The 14,066-nt window shown below is 41.0% G+C and overlaps 2 protein-coding genes across 6 annotated transcripts in view; one reads left to right on the top strand and one right to left on the bottom strand.

Moving 5' to 3' along the window:
* Positions 1 to 6,766, bottom strand: part of BLVRA (biliverdin reductase A) — a 44,162-nt gene extending 37,396 nt beyond the window's left edge. The window contains exons 1-2 of the mRNA XM_075083721.1: positions 6,662 to 6,766; positions 6,505 to 6,561 (exon numbers count right to left, since the gene is read on the bottom strand). Of these exons, the coding sequence (XP_074939822.1) occupies positions 6,505 to 6,540 (36 nt within the window). The 5' untranslated portion in view covers positions 6,541 to 6,561; positions 6,662 to 6,766. The remainder of the gene's footprint in view (positions 1 to 6,504; positions 6,562 to 6,661) is intronic.
* The window catches only part of COA1 (cytochrome c oxidase assembly factor 1), a 55,301-nt gene that overhangs the window by 2,017 nt on the left and 39,218 nt on the right, over positions 1 to 14,066 (top strand). For 2 of the 5 annotated variants that reach the window (XM_075083737.1, XM_075083739.1), the window contains exon 2: positions 9,377 to 9,592. The exons of 2 other annotated variants lie outside the window; for them this stretch is intronic. The gene's annotated coding sequence lies outside the window, so the exon portion shown is untranslated. The remainder of the gene's footprint in view (positions 1 to 9,376; positions 9,593 to 14,066) is intronic. One more of the 5 variants, XM_075083738.1, reaches the window with a different exon arrangement.

Raw genomic sequence — 14,066 nt, 5'->3', positions numbered from 1 at the left:
ACAAGCAATATAGCAATTTTAAAGTTGTTGCATTTATTCCCCTGAGGAGGAAAGGATTCTCATCAAGAGGGGGGTGAAGAGGTTAGTCAAATGTAATGTGTCATTTTTTTGTTAAATGAGCTTTAATGTAGACTACTGTAAATTAAATGAAAGAACATGGAGAATGGAGATAAGGAGCTTTTGGGATTAAAATAAAAAAATAACACCCAAGCCCTTCATTACTATCTTACAGCTTTTTCTAAGTAGTACTTTGCTGTTGCAGTTCTGAAATTAATGAAGCACGCATGGATTATTGCTGCATGTATTTTACTTCAGAGCTGTTTATTCCTCAGAAGTCAGAGGCTTTGCACGTCTGTTAATATAGTACTTTCCGGGCCACTTTTCTCATACAAGCTCCAGAGGAGCAAAAGGAGCAAAATAACATCCTTACCTCCACAGCTGTGACCACAACATAAAATCAAACAGGAGGAAGAGATGATGCTGGGGTTGTTTTCACTACACTTAAGGCACCTTAAGTGTTGGAGCTTACACAAAAAGACAGGCCTACACACACCCTCTCTAACAACATGGCACTTGACCTTTCTTTTATACCTGCCACAGTTTAGCCAGCACAGGTGAATACAACTTATCTGTTGAACAACATAGCCCCACGCAAGCATTACTGTTGCACACAGGTTTCTCTTACCTGCCTGTACTACCTTACCTAGTCTGCAGCACAGCCCTCAGAGCAGCTCTGAGGACAGTTTGGTGGCAGCCCAACTTGTGGTTGTTCTGAGAATTAGGAAGGAGCTCTAGATACAGATCTGAAGGCTGCATCAGCTCTAGCCTACTTTTGTAGGCTAGACACCTCATCGCTTGTCCAACACCCAACTGCACAAGTGCTGCAGAAACAGAAGTCAACAACTGATCTGCGTGAACACTTGATCTTGAACACTTGCATATTGAAGTGAGGGGAGGGAAAAGGGAAAAAGGAGACTTAGCTGGATTTTTCTATTTGTCTATAATGCTGTGACTCAGTCTACAGTTTTGAGCTGTGATTTTGCATAACTGAGGAGGTAGCAGAAAAAGGCTGTATTGTTTCTCAGTTTCTGGAAGTAAGCAGCAGTTAGATGACCATAAAGGTAGCGTGGGAGCTGACCACTTGAAGATGCTGTCTTACTTTTTCCTACTGATTATATCATAAGGAATAGAAACTATTTGAGAGTGTACTTCTGAAAAGTTACCTGTTACACAAGAAAACTTGAAATTTTACTAACATGGTTCCAGTTGTCAGTTCAGCATTGTATCTTAGTCTTTTCCCTGCTGTGAGCAACTTGAAAAGCATCACCAGCTACTTATACTGACATTTGCTTTTAAACATGTTTTAGGGATGCTTTCTGGTATTAGACTGTTTTTAGTTAAGTGATAGAATACTTTCATCTGGTGGGGTGGTATGGTTTTTTCTTGTTTAACAACTGCACAGCAGTAATAACAGTTATATTTACACACACACCCTTCCCCCAGGGCAGAGTAATTTGCTTTTCTTGGTATTTACATATTTTCATTAAGTGTGTGCACAGCATACCACCAGCTAAAATACATAGTTCCTGTTTCTGGAGCTGCCTCAGAGTACTCTGCATATCCTCAGTACACAGCAGATGATTTGGAGGGTTTTGCCCTGCCTTTCTCACCCCTCCCTACACCAAACAAAAAGTAATTCCTGCTATTAATTTGATCACTACACTAAACATAGTAAGCCCAATTATCCATTACCTAAAAATGGATTCTGCCATCGTATTATTAGACCTCTCATAGATCAAACTGGAGGCACATGAACAAGGGATGTTTTCCTTTTTCATATCTGTAGCTGTATCTGCTTTGAAGAATGGCTTTGTAAGCTTCTCCCATTAACTAACAAAGAGATAGAAATCTTCCACATCCTTGTGTGCCTTCTCCAGATGCGGATCAACTTCATTAATGGCAGCAGTAATCTCCCAGTCTGTCTGGCAGGTGTTGATCTATGCTCCAGCACTTGTGAAGATTCTCACTTTTTTGATTTTAAATGAGTTAGAGCCAAGAGTGTGCTTTTGAAGCCGATTGTCTCCATGTACTGCACTGTGACTTAAAGTTTTCAGATGGACCACCAGAGGCTGCACCATGGGAGAATGCCTAACACACTCCACAACTCATAGGTGGGAAAGTCCATGAGAGCAGCCAAGAGCTATTCTAAATAAACCACACTCACAAAACCCACGTGGTGGGAACACAGCCCTCGGCATCAAGTATGTTAATTTACAGACCCGTACTTACTCCTGATGTAGGTATAGCCAGCAGTAAATATAAGAGAGATCAGTCTAGCATTAAAATAATTAGAAATTGATGTGTTGAACTCCCCCAGAAGGAAGACCCATAAGGAATGGGAATATTCATAGGGAAGTTTGATCCAACAGAATTCTAACAGTCCCAAAGACCCCAGCCCAATGCTGTCCAGTCTTTTAGCACACTACAGGAGTCTCTACGCTGGTTGTGTGGTGTGGATGAAAACAATAAATCGAAGGTGTAAACACAGGGTAGTACACAGAGATCTGGACTACTTGAAAAGAGATGCTCATCTGAAAAACGTTCATTTTAATATGGCATGAAAAAACATTCACCTGAGGCTGGGAAATGCATCTAGGGTCCTTAGGAGATAGGAGAAAATAAGAAGGTACTCATAATGCAGTGACTTTTGTAGATACAAGGTGACTAGACTACTTAACAAGTGTTCACTTTTTGGCAGGTTGTAAGTAGAAGGAATGCAAGTCTTGCCAGAGACACAAATTAACAGAAAAGCAGGGTTTTGTGTCCTGTTCATGGCATAAGAGAACCATGAAAGTAGTGTTAACATTAAAACCAGGCACAGAAATGTAAATTAGAGAACTGCAAGAACCTACTCTGGAAAACATGCTAAGTAAGAGTGATTAAGCTTGATTAGATGCCCTTAGAGGCAATTCAGATGCTTTCCACTTAGGTATGGTTTTTTAGAGATTGCTGCTGGGCTGCTCTTCAGCCTACTGGGGAAATAACTATAAGCCAGTAGGAGAAAGCCAGAGCTAGCCAGGTAAAAAGTCAAGGATAATGTAGCTGGACACACAGTGAGGGGAAAAAGCCATGAAATACCTTATTTAGCAGGACCGTGTTTCTTCTGAAGTCTTAAAATGATGAACAGTATTGTCCCAAAAAGTCCTTCAGGTCTTGTCAGCTCAATGCAGACATCACTAAGTAAAGGGCTTTGACTTACGTACAGCGTTGCATACTCTGATCTCCTGTATCATTTTCTTCTGGCCCCTCCACAAAATTAGACCTCTTGAAAACACATAGTAAGCATCTTTTCAGTGGCCTTCCCTGAAAGCAGCCTTGCCAAGCAGTAGACAGAATAATTTTTCCTCTATGCTGCCTGCCCACCATTATCTCCGGCCATAATAAAGGTGGACTCTAAAGAAACATTTGCTATGTTTGATGGGACTGGGTGTCCAGTAAGTATGTTATTAATGAGTATTCAGAGGAAGGAGACACAGCATATTTATGTAAACAAGTGACATGGCACTGTTTTCACATGACTTCAAGTATCAGGTATTTAACTTTTAGTCAATAAAAGCTTTAGGCATTAATTTTTGCCTTGGCCCCTTGGCATATCTCTGTGGAATCCAGAGAGCTGCAACATGATGTAGGTCATACACCAGCCCATTTTGACTACTGAGCTTAGATGGAAGAATGATGTTGCTTATTCCACCAGGACTGGAAAGCAACTGTCAGCACTTAGAACTACAGCATGAGCTGCTGCAAGAAATACATGAAAATCCCCCATTAAATAGAAAGCAGAGAACTGCATGTGAGTACTTAGAGCTGCCACTACCTAAGCTTAATCCTAGCATCCAGAAACATTTCCTTGGGTTTTACTGGATATGTACATTTGTGGACACAGCTGTGCAAGCACTAAGAGAGAAAACTCCGTACAGCTAGAAAGATAGAGCATACTAGCACAAGTGAAGAGGGGAAGTTGCTATGTGTGACTTTATCTTTACATTTAGTTTAGGCAGTTGCATAGACACAAAGCTGCTTTAGAAGTGCTGGCTTGCTGTAGTACAACATTCCTACATGTAGTGTAGTTGGAAAGCCTACCTTAAGAGATGGTTTACAATAAAGAGTATCTCTAAGATTCCCTACACTGTATAGGAGTACATTAAGAGATACTCAGGGGAAGCCATCACACACCACTTGGAAAAAGACAATAGTTTGCCAAGAGTCCCATATAACAGACTTCAATCCTTTAAAAAAAAAATCAAAACTTATATCCTAGCATATTTTCACTTAGTTTCCTATCTAAAGTAGCTGTAGACTCCTTCTGTAAAGTGACTCCTCTTAATACTGGAATCTCACAGGTACTTTCTCTCAAATTTTGATGCCTATCACCTGCTACTCTTTATAGCCTTTCTCCTTCAAGCCTTCCAGGTGCAAAGGTTCCGGTTGAAAAATATGCTTTTTAAATCTGTCTTACCCAGAAGTGCTGAGGAGCATGTTTTTCTCAATCTTTATCCTGCTAGATATGGAGGACTGATTCTGAAAAAAGTTAGTTGTCTAAATTTCTGTTGCTTCCTTTTTTTCCTGTCAGGAGTTAGTTACAAATTCCACAGGCTTCTGAGTAAATGTATGTGAGTTACAACCACAGTTAAAACACAGGGTGTTTTCTTCCCATCTTTATTACAAAATCTACAGTGATCTCCACGCTGCTTCCATTTAATTGGTGTTTTGCCACCAACATAAATAGGTAGCTCAGGTCCAAATTAATTAACAGAATGGAAAGATTTACTCCAAATGTGGGATGTAGTAGAAAGATGATTAGAAGCCGAGCAGTTGTTTTTACATGGTGAGCGTGTCCTAGCTTGATGAGGTGATTTCCTGAACCTAAACTGTAAACAAGCAACCATGCAAAGTCGCAAACCTATGTATGGGATGCTGGATGCATCTCTTGGAAATTATGACAAAAGCTACCAATCTTCACCTCACTGAAGTTGGTGAAACATTTTCCGTGTACTTGACTTGAGCCAGGATTTTGCTGTAGGTGTTTACTCTCTGACTTTGCAGGAGTTAATGCACACTGTACAATAAATTAATCTTAAAACTGTTTTAGCTCCTCTCCTTCCAAGTTCTCCCTTTTTCTTTAGGATAACTGAGTTTTTAAAAGCTTTCCTAAACCTTCTTCATCTCTATCCCCCTTTTTAAATGAGAAACTGAATATATGTCCTTTCAGGATTCTGCTTGAGCAACACCATTGGCATCACTTTTACACTGTATTAGTCATAATGCACACTAGTATGATGTCTTCCATCAGAATTTCAAAGCACTTAACAAATATTAATTAAGTATTGCATCTCTGTGTGGTATGTAAGTAATTAATTTTATAAGCCAATGCCATATAAAGGAGAGGGAAGGGTGGATTCTCACATTAGTGCATCGCCTCTTATTCATTTACAGTTATTTTCTTCACAGGTATCTAGACCTCAAGTAAGTTCCTTGTGCAGCTTTTGTAATGGCCACAGTAACAGGAGCATTTTTGAAGCTGAACTGCAAGACACCTCTCATATTTCCATTATATGAAAGCCTGTCCTTTCAAATTTGTTGTAAAAAGGGGTTATGGTAAATCAAGTCAGCAGAGGAGATGGGTGAAGAAGTTGAGACTTGAGCTCCAGTCCTGCCTTCAGTTTGTCAGAACAGGTGTTCCTAAACTTCTGTTGTCCTATGTTTGCTTTTCTACAGGTAGCAAAGGACTTCTGGATGTTGCAGGCTTGCTTTTCTCAGACACATTTACTCTTTCTGCCTGGAAATCACATTTAGGCAGACTTTTGAGGACTTCATAAATTTCATAAATTTGTCTGGGCTTTCCGGATGTCTGGTAGCTGTAAGGAGCAGACACTTCTGAACTAGCTGCTGCATGTCTGGAAACTCTGGGCATTAACACTGTGAGAATGCACTGCAGTTACAGAACATGAGGCAGCCTAGCAGGAGCAGCTCTGTGTGTGTGCTCAGCTGTCCAGCCATGCATAGTCAGCGCAAGCAGACTTAATGTAGACATATTGTGCAGCTACTAAGACTCTGTGTAGTCAGCCCATGCTTTTATGGGGAAACTATGCAGTTATTTGCACATAGCTTATACATTTCGTGGCTTCTGGGTGTGCTGCAGCTGCTGCCTATGCACATGCTCTTTTCTACCCATGAAATCCTCTGCAGACATATGGGAATCCTACCCCTCTAGTTTGCATCCTTATATCCACACTCCTCCAAAGCAACAATGATCAGGACCCATTCCTGCTCCACTTCTCCCTTTGATTCCCCCTTCCCTTCTGATAATATCCTTGCACTAAGACAATGCTTCCATGAGAGACCCTGAGACAACTTCACAGTTTGCTACCGCCAGAAGAGCAAGGTGGCAGTCCCCAGTCCTTTGCCCCCCCAGCAGTTCTTGCTTTTGATCATCCTGCTGCTTACCTTGTGCTGGTTCTGGCATGTGCTGGATCCCTCCATTAGCCGCTTTGACCTATTAGCCTGGAAGAAAAGTAGCAGAAAGGTGGATAGCTTTCTCTGGAATATCAAGGTAAAACAGCTGACTAAATGACAGATACAAGGTAAAGGATCAGAGGAGTACCTGAGCCGCTGCAAGTCCACAAGTCCAGGTGCGAGGCTGGGAGATTGAGAGACTTGACCTCGTGCTTTTGCAACAGTGGCTTCTTAGATCAGCTTAGCTGCCTGTGAAACAGTATTTTGATTTCTTTTTTTTTACATAATTCCTATTTTGCCTCTTTTTCGCTTCCCCTTGTCATTATAGCTGTGTCATTCAATCTGGGGAAGTTTGGATGGGTTCACAGTTTTTGTCACACCACCACATAAGAATCATATTTTTGGAAGGGTTATCAGGATTTGCCAAGTCGTGGTCTTACAGACAATTGCATATAAACGTTCTTTAATACACTTCTGTGGCCTCAAACCAGTTGGGTTATTTGTTGTTCCCCAGCTATTCACATGTTGGAAGCTAAAAGCATTGCTATCATGATGTTCAGAAACCTCTGTGCTTTTTAAACATGCTTGTTCTGATTCTAAGGTAGCCTCAAAAGAAAACTTTCAATCCCTTGTCTTTCTCCCTTGAACTAGTTTCAGAATTGTACCTAAAGCTAAATACAGCTCACATGTTGTGTGGAAACTGCTTTGAAATTAAACAGAAATTTGAGAAGCTTCTGTTGGCTGCCTCAGTGAGTGTCAAGCACATGATATATTCATTGCAACCCCTTGGAAAATTAATAAAAGTAATCAGGTTTTTTTTCCTACTGCATTACATCCAGCTAGATTTGAACTGGAAAAGCAGAAAATCAAAACACAATGAAATTCTGATTATTCCTTCAGTATTGTTTGACAAATGATGGAAGACTTAAGTACATTAATAAAGCAATTTAGACATCCATCTGCCATAGTGGTGGAGTGTAAAAGATCAAAAGAACATTCTCATCTGCTTGACACACACACACACACACAGAGTCAGTGTTCATTCATTAATGGCATACTTTTAGCGTAGGTTATAACTGTACACATCGTACAACAAAGCAGTGCCAGGAAGTCCCCTTGTCCATAGGGAACAGAGGGAGCAGAAAAAGAAGTCTGGTTGATTAAAGCATTCTCAGTAGCTGAGAACATCACTAACTCCGACACGGTTTGCTGTGAACTTTGAAAGGGTGGGAAGAATAGCTGCGCACTACCGTCTTTGTTTGATTGTATTGTTCAGAATGAATCCCCCACTGATAAAATAATTCCTGATAAAAGGCGTTCTAGCTTTCAGAAGTTGTGCACTCAAAGCATACATAGTGGGTGTGTGCTAAGGTATCAGTGCTCTGTAAAATACGCACAAACCAGCAGTTTGGGGCTGCCCATCTGTTTTGATGATAGAAAGTGAAGGTCTAAGTAAATGTATTTTAAACCAAATATGACCCATTTCAGGTTCTGAAGAAGAAAGAGGGCCCATCCTTTCCTGACAGAGGAAAGACAAAACCCATTGTGTTTGTCCTGATACTCCTTCTATAGGGGTCTCTCTAAAGACCTAAACTTCAGCTGGAAAGCAGACAGTATTTGCTTATTATTTCTGCATTTTTAGAAAACAAATTTCCTCATCTCCAGTTTAGGAAAATCCCAGTTGTAATGAGGCTAACTGGGCAGACTCCAGATCAAATTTGCTCCTGGCATGGTGGTGTTGACTTAGTGGCAGCGTATCAGGAACGAACCTGGCCCTTTCTCTCTGTGAAAGTGAAAGTGTGTTAGCCAGTTGTTTCAGAAGCATGCAGAGTAATATGCCTTTGGATTGTACACAGCTAATCCTCTTTATACTTTGCTGACTGTAACCTGCTTAGACTTACATGAAATATATTCACTGTCTTTTCGTGAGCCTCATCCAAAGCCTGCTGAAGTCAGTGGAAAGAGTCCAGATTTTTTCAGTAGTTTTGGAGCTAGCTCTATATGAACAGCTGGTCTAGCACTGAGTCTTCCAGTTGAAAGACAAGGAAAATAAGCAGTACCAAACCGCATTGGACTCAGCACTGTATTAAAGATATAAATGAAAGTAATGTAAAACTTGTAAAACCAGACTGGACAAAACACACTGAAACATGCTGCAGGGAGCAGCCTAGTGCTAGCAGGGGAATAAGTTAGCTATTTAATTATTTCTTTTCCGTAGCTTTTACTTTTCCACATATTCTGTAATGTAACAGTACTTTTTTTTCCTTGGGCAAATAGATGCCAGACAGCAGCACTGGAATGAGAACGTATGTAGTGTTTGCTTTTATCTTACATTACAAAAGAAGTATGAATACCTTGTGTTATTCCAAGTATAAAATTACAGGTGTCAAATCATTTGGTGCTTTAAGTGCTGTGCCAGAAAAGTAATCCAGTAAAAATAGCTATGTCCTGTCGAAGCTGAGCAGTTAGTATTGTTATTGCAGTTCCTTACTTGCATGGCCCCAGCAGTGTAAGATGGCACAAAACAAGTGTAAGAGACCAGCAAGAAACTTGCCTGGAGTGGCCCAGAGCATAGAAAGACAGGAGGGTGGAAACCAGATAAACCTAAGGGCTTGAAGTGAGAATCTGCCTGATCTGCTTTACAGTTGGTTTGAACTTTAAAAATGCTGTTAGACAAAAGCTGTTTAACATCTTAGGGGGTGATTCTTATCCATAGATCCCAAAGAATTAAAGCAAAGGGTGATTTGTGTTTGGTTCTGGATAAGTATGTGGTTCACCCTCTGTCCTAAGGGGTGTACCATTTAAAAAGTAGAAAAATAATTAGCTGGAAAGGTAAAATAATTTTTTCATCTCCATGTTACAGGTGAGAGTGCAAAACAGGGATTAAGACAGCTTGGCTGGGTTGGATGATCAGCGACTGTGTTGCATGTGGCAGAGAACCCCTAGTTGCTGTCAAGTGCTTTACAAGTAAGCCATCCTTATTGAGCCGAATAAGCCTTGAGGAAGAAGCTTGCTATGGACCTGAACTAAGGCAGGAGGTGTGAGAACAGGACATAGAAGAGCACAAAATGGGCTTTTGGTATGTGAATTTCTCCTCAATAGAGCATGAAGAGCCACACATTTTGTGCGGCTCCTGGAAATTAAGTTAATACTTCTATTGTCTGTTCCACAAAAACTGGTTCTGAAGAAAATCTATTTAGTAGATTATTTCTGTAAAGGGGACAGAAGACTCACTGCATTTAATACTTTTTCCAGGCCTCCAGAGCTGCAGTGAAACCTGAACAGAGATAGCCTGGTTTGCTAAACTGGGGACACGCTGCTTCTGTCAGTATAGATGTTAAGAAGCTTATTAAAGAACACAGTAGCTAACAAATGAATCTTTAATCCCTGTCAAATCCCTTAAGTTTATGATCAGTGTAAAGCAGTTCATGTAAAAAAGAAACTTCTGCTCATCGAATCTTGTGTGTTTCCAGATGAGATGTATTTACTTGCATGGTGATAATCAGAACACATTTTACTTGTAATTTTCAGGATGAATTTTGGCTGCCTAGAAAAACTCCCCAAAAACCAGCTCTCTTCTCCTACTTCTTGAAAACCATGGGAGTCATCTTCATTGTCCACACTGGTATTTTAAGTAAGTGGCATGTAGGGCGTGGCGGGCTACATAGTATGCCACTGAACAGCAGGCCAAATCCTGATGCTGAGAGGCTGCAGTTGCGTTAAAAGGGCAGAAACGACAACGGCACGTAGTGCACCGAAGCTTGCCTGTCCTGATGGAGATAGGACTAAAGGGTTTAAAAGTCACATGTGTCAGTTTACAGAAAAACTTTTAATTTGGTTGCTCTTTTTTTCTTTGCAAACAGCGTGCTCACACTAAATGTAAATAAGCTGCAATCACTAAGTCCATTTTAGGTTCCTTTTTCATATAAGTTTTGTTCCTATTATGTGTGAAAAGACTCTGTATCAAAGAAACAGAATCAGCTATGAAGGATAAATTTTTTTTTTTTTTTTATTTCTGAAAAAAAGAGTGCTGCAGTAGGTCTGTTAGTAGATCAAAGGATGCATCTAGTGTACCTCGGTATGCTGTAACATGAGCTATTTGTTCAGGTAGTTAGCTCTAGTTAACTAACATGACTATTCATTCTAAAATAAGCACTCTGGCAGTGTTTGCTCCCAGGCAAATACTTGTTCTGCTACAGTTCTTTCTCAGCTCAGCTGCCTCTGATCCCCTTTGCAAGTGCCGAAGTTGTTAGCCTTTGTAGTCATGAGAGTTAATTACTGCTCATTTTGTTCACTTTTCTGCATGGCCAAAAGCTTTTATGTCCTTTACATGGTTCAGGAGTGGAAAGACTAGCCTGCATTAAGGGACTGTTTCTTATGCAATATATGATTAATAGTTGCCAAGAAGTGGTCTGCCACATGCATACTGGCAAGTTGGTGGCTGTGCAGCTGCACACCTAATGACATAGCTGGGCTGGTTGAGCACGGTGCATCTGACAGTGGAGATAGGTTCTGGGGCCCAGCAGGAGATCAAGGTTAGGTACACTGGGCCACCTGGGAAGCAGTGGCTAGATGTGGCATCTGGGGAGGGATGGGATGGGTCTGTTGGTGATGGAGGCTGGACATGCGGAGAGGACAGCTACTAGCCGGAATACAGGGCAGTGAGTAAGGAGCAGAGGAAGAAGTTAATAGCAGGCTAAAGCAATTTGTGTAGCAACCAGCTGTGCTCAGCATGGCCCTTTGGTATTGGGTTGGACTCCCTTAGCTTTGGGAGTGGTTGCGGTAGTAGGAGAGGAGCGTATATTATTGTTCAGCCTTCATATCAGTCCAAGAAAACTAGGTTTATCTCCCAGCCCAAAAGCGTTGTCCCCACCAAAGCAGATATTCAAACACAGTGCTCTTTAAGGTTGTGGCCTGCAGTAGCAGGAAGCTTAGCAGAGACCACCTACTTTTAGCATCTCTAATCTCTGGGGTTTTTTACTTGTATTATGTTTTTCCTTTTCAGCTAAATAAACCATAGCGAAAAGCCTTCCACTGTGTGCTAAAATATTCTCAAGTGCTCTTGTTTCCAAGGGTGACTTTACTGGGGGCAGCGATGCAGTCTCAGAACAGAGTTCTTATGTGTTCCAGTTACAGATTTACTTCCCATGCTGCTGACAGCTTGATTTGTGAAAGAAAAAAGAACAAAATAGCAAAACAAAACTCAACCCACAGCCCGTGCAAGAGAGAAAACCACAGACTTGCTGTGCTACAGAGGAAGTGTCAAACACAAAGATTTCAAAGGAGGAAAGCTTCTAGTCTTCATGTAAATGATAAAAATCAAAACTCCTTTTACAAGAATAAGTCACATAACTGTAACTGGTTTTAAGCTTTAAAAGCTTCCTGTTTAATACCTGTGGGATAAGTCTGTGCAGCTAGCTGGAGGCCAATTTTAACCTTGGACTATTGAAATCTATTGACCTGTGGTTTCGTACAGAGCTGGCCATTGTTTTTTTTTTCCTGCTTTGAAATAAGGGATATCTGGGAAACCTCTGGCACCCCATGCAACCACCACCCCCCAAAAAAAAAATCACATGACTGACTCTGCGCTAGACCTGTTTTACTTAGCTGCCTAGTTTTGCAGAGTAGCCAGGTATTGAAAATGTTGCATAATTAAGCAGATGTCAGACATCAGCACCATGATGCTTTTATACTGAATCTGGTAGGATGCTAAGAGGATGTTAAGTGCATGTGTAATTGCAGAGCTGTTTCGTTCTGGTTTGAGACTATGCAGCAGTTGTAGAAAGAGGCAGCTGAACTGGGGTGTTCTGCTGCTGAACAAACAATTTTATTTGTAAAGCAAAGTCTCATGTCAGTGCACTGCAGGGCTCATGATTCATAAAGCCAGTCCAGTGCTGAAGGGAGCTGTGTCTTGATCTGCGGCTTATAAAAACAGGAGTTCGCTAATAAATGCGTTCTTCAGAATTACAGCCCAGCACATTCTTAAAAGTAGAGTTCATGGCTTTGTCTTGAAGAGTAGCCTCCTATGATTACTGCATACTGTGCTTTTATGATAGGTGAGACAGCTTCGTCCTGGCCTCTTAGTTATGTCACCATTAAATGAAGAAAAAGAATTAGGATGACCCAGTCTAAAAGGGGTAAAACAAACAGCGGAGCACTGCTGTTGACAGAACAAACTTGCTTTAAGTGCATTCTCTAGTTAGTCTGAGTCATCGGTTTTCAAATATGTTTATTCTCTTCTTCCTCCTCTGTCTTTCCCTAAGCTGTATTAGAAAGCAGTGCTTTGTCTGGAAGCTGGGGTGCATCACTAAATACTAAAAAATACTAAACTAGGAAGCATTGCTTAGTTGTTCACAGTGCACAATTTTTCTGAGAGTCAGCCAAATACACAGTTTTGGGGATGTACTTCTAGTATGTGTTGAGCTGAGGAATCTGCCTTGGCCAATTTAATTCTCTTATCAGAACTCGTCAGAAATGTTTTCTTCTCTTAGCTTGTCTGTATGTGCTGTGTGTTTGTATACGTATCTCTGTGTGTACTACATTATTAACTGTTAGCATTAACTGTAGGCATCAGGGATGAAATGGACTGTAAAATTTCCATGCCATCTGCCCAAACAGCAGACTGGCTTCAGAAGGAATACTCAGATGTTTATGGAAGCTAGCCTGGATGATGAGGATGATGAAGTCTCTGTGTGAGGGAAAAAACTAATTTCACAACTGGCAAACTTTTTTGAAAATCAGAAATTTGTCCTATCTGATATGCTATCTTTCAAGTGCAGGATTCTAGTTTTCTGCTTTGTAAGAACTGTGTTAGAACACCGTGTGGATTGAGCAAAACAAAGTTAATGGTATCAAAAAATGTTTTGATATGTTGTCCTAATTCAGGAGAGGATTTCTCACCCCTCCATGGAAGAGAGCTGCCTGTCAGCATGGGTTGAGGCTGCAGTGAGCCCAGTTTTGGTGGCAGCAGCTGTGTTGCTGGATTTGCTCTTCCACAAGAACCACGGGGCAACAGCAGCACCAGGGGCAGCATTAGGGTGGCAAATCTGTAGATGAAAGAATACAAATTTGATTACAGTATTGGTTATGCTGTTAGTCAAGTTCAGCCAATTGTATTTGTTGAGCAACATTCAGAGCCTGCTGGAGCCAGTGGGAGTTTTGCCATCAGCTTCCCTGGGGGGTAGGATTTTGCTCATTGTTTAAATTAGCTGTATCTTCATGGAAGCATATGGGAGCAAATGTGGAGGTTTTGAAATGAAGGAGCCAGTAAGCAGCTTTATGCATTTACTTTACACAGGTAAAAGCTGAGATAGCAAAACCCATCTGCTAGACCTTCAGCACATCTCTGTAAACCCTGTGTTAGAATCAGAGCATTCTTTTCTACTTTATTTATGGCCCTTGCTGCCTGAATGAGTGCATCTGGAGCTCAGATGCCTTATGCCCTTATTGTAAATTAGTTAACTTGAAAAACTGCACATGCTGTCAGATCTTTGCTGTGGAAATGCCAGGCTCTGTGGTTGAGGTGCTTTTGTGTGTGCGTATGTTTTTTACGT

Source organism: Phalacrocorax aristotelis, chromosome 2, assembly GCF_949628215.1.
Source record: "Phalacrocorax aristotelis chromosome 2, bGulAri2.1, whole genome shotgun sequence".
NCBI lineage: Eukaryota > Metazoa > Chordata > Aves > Suliformes > Phalacrocoracidae > Phalacrocorax > Phalacrocorax aristotelis.
Note: the sequence above shows the minus strand (reverse complement) of the source record. Positions and strands in the feature narration are given on the sequence as shown.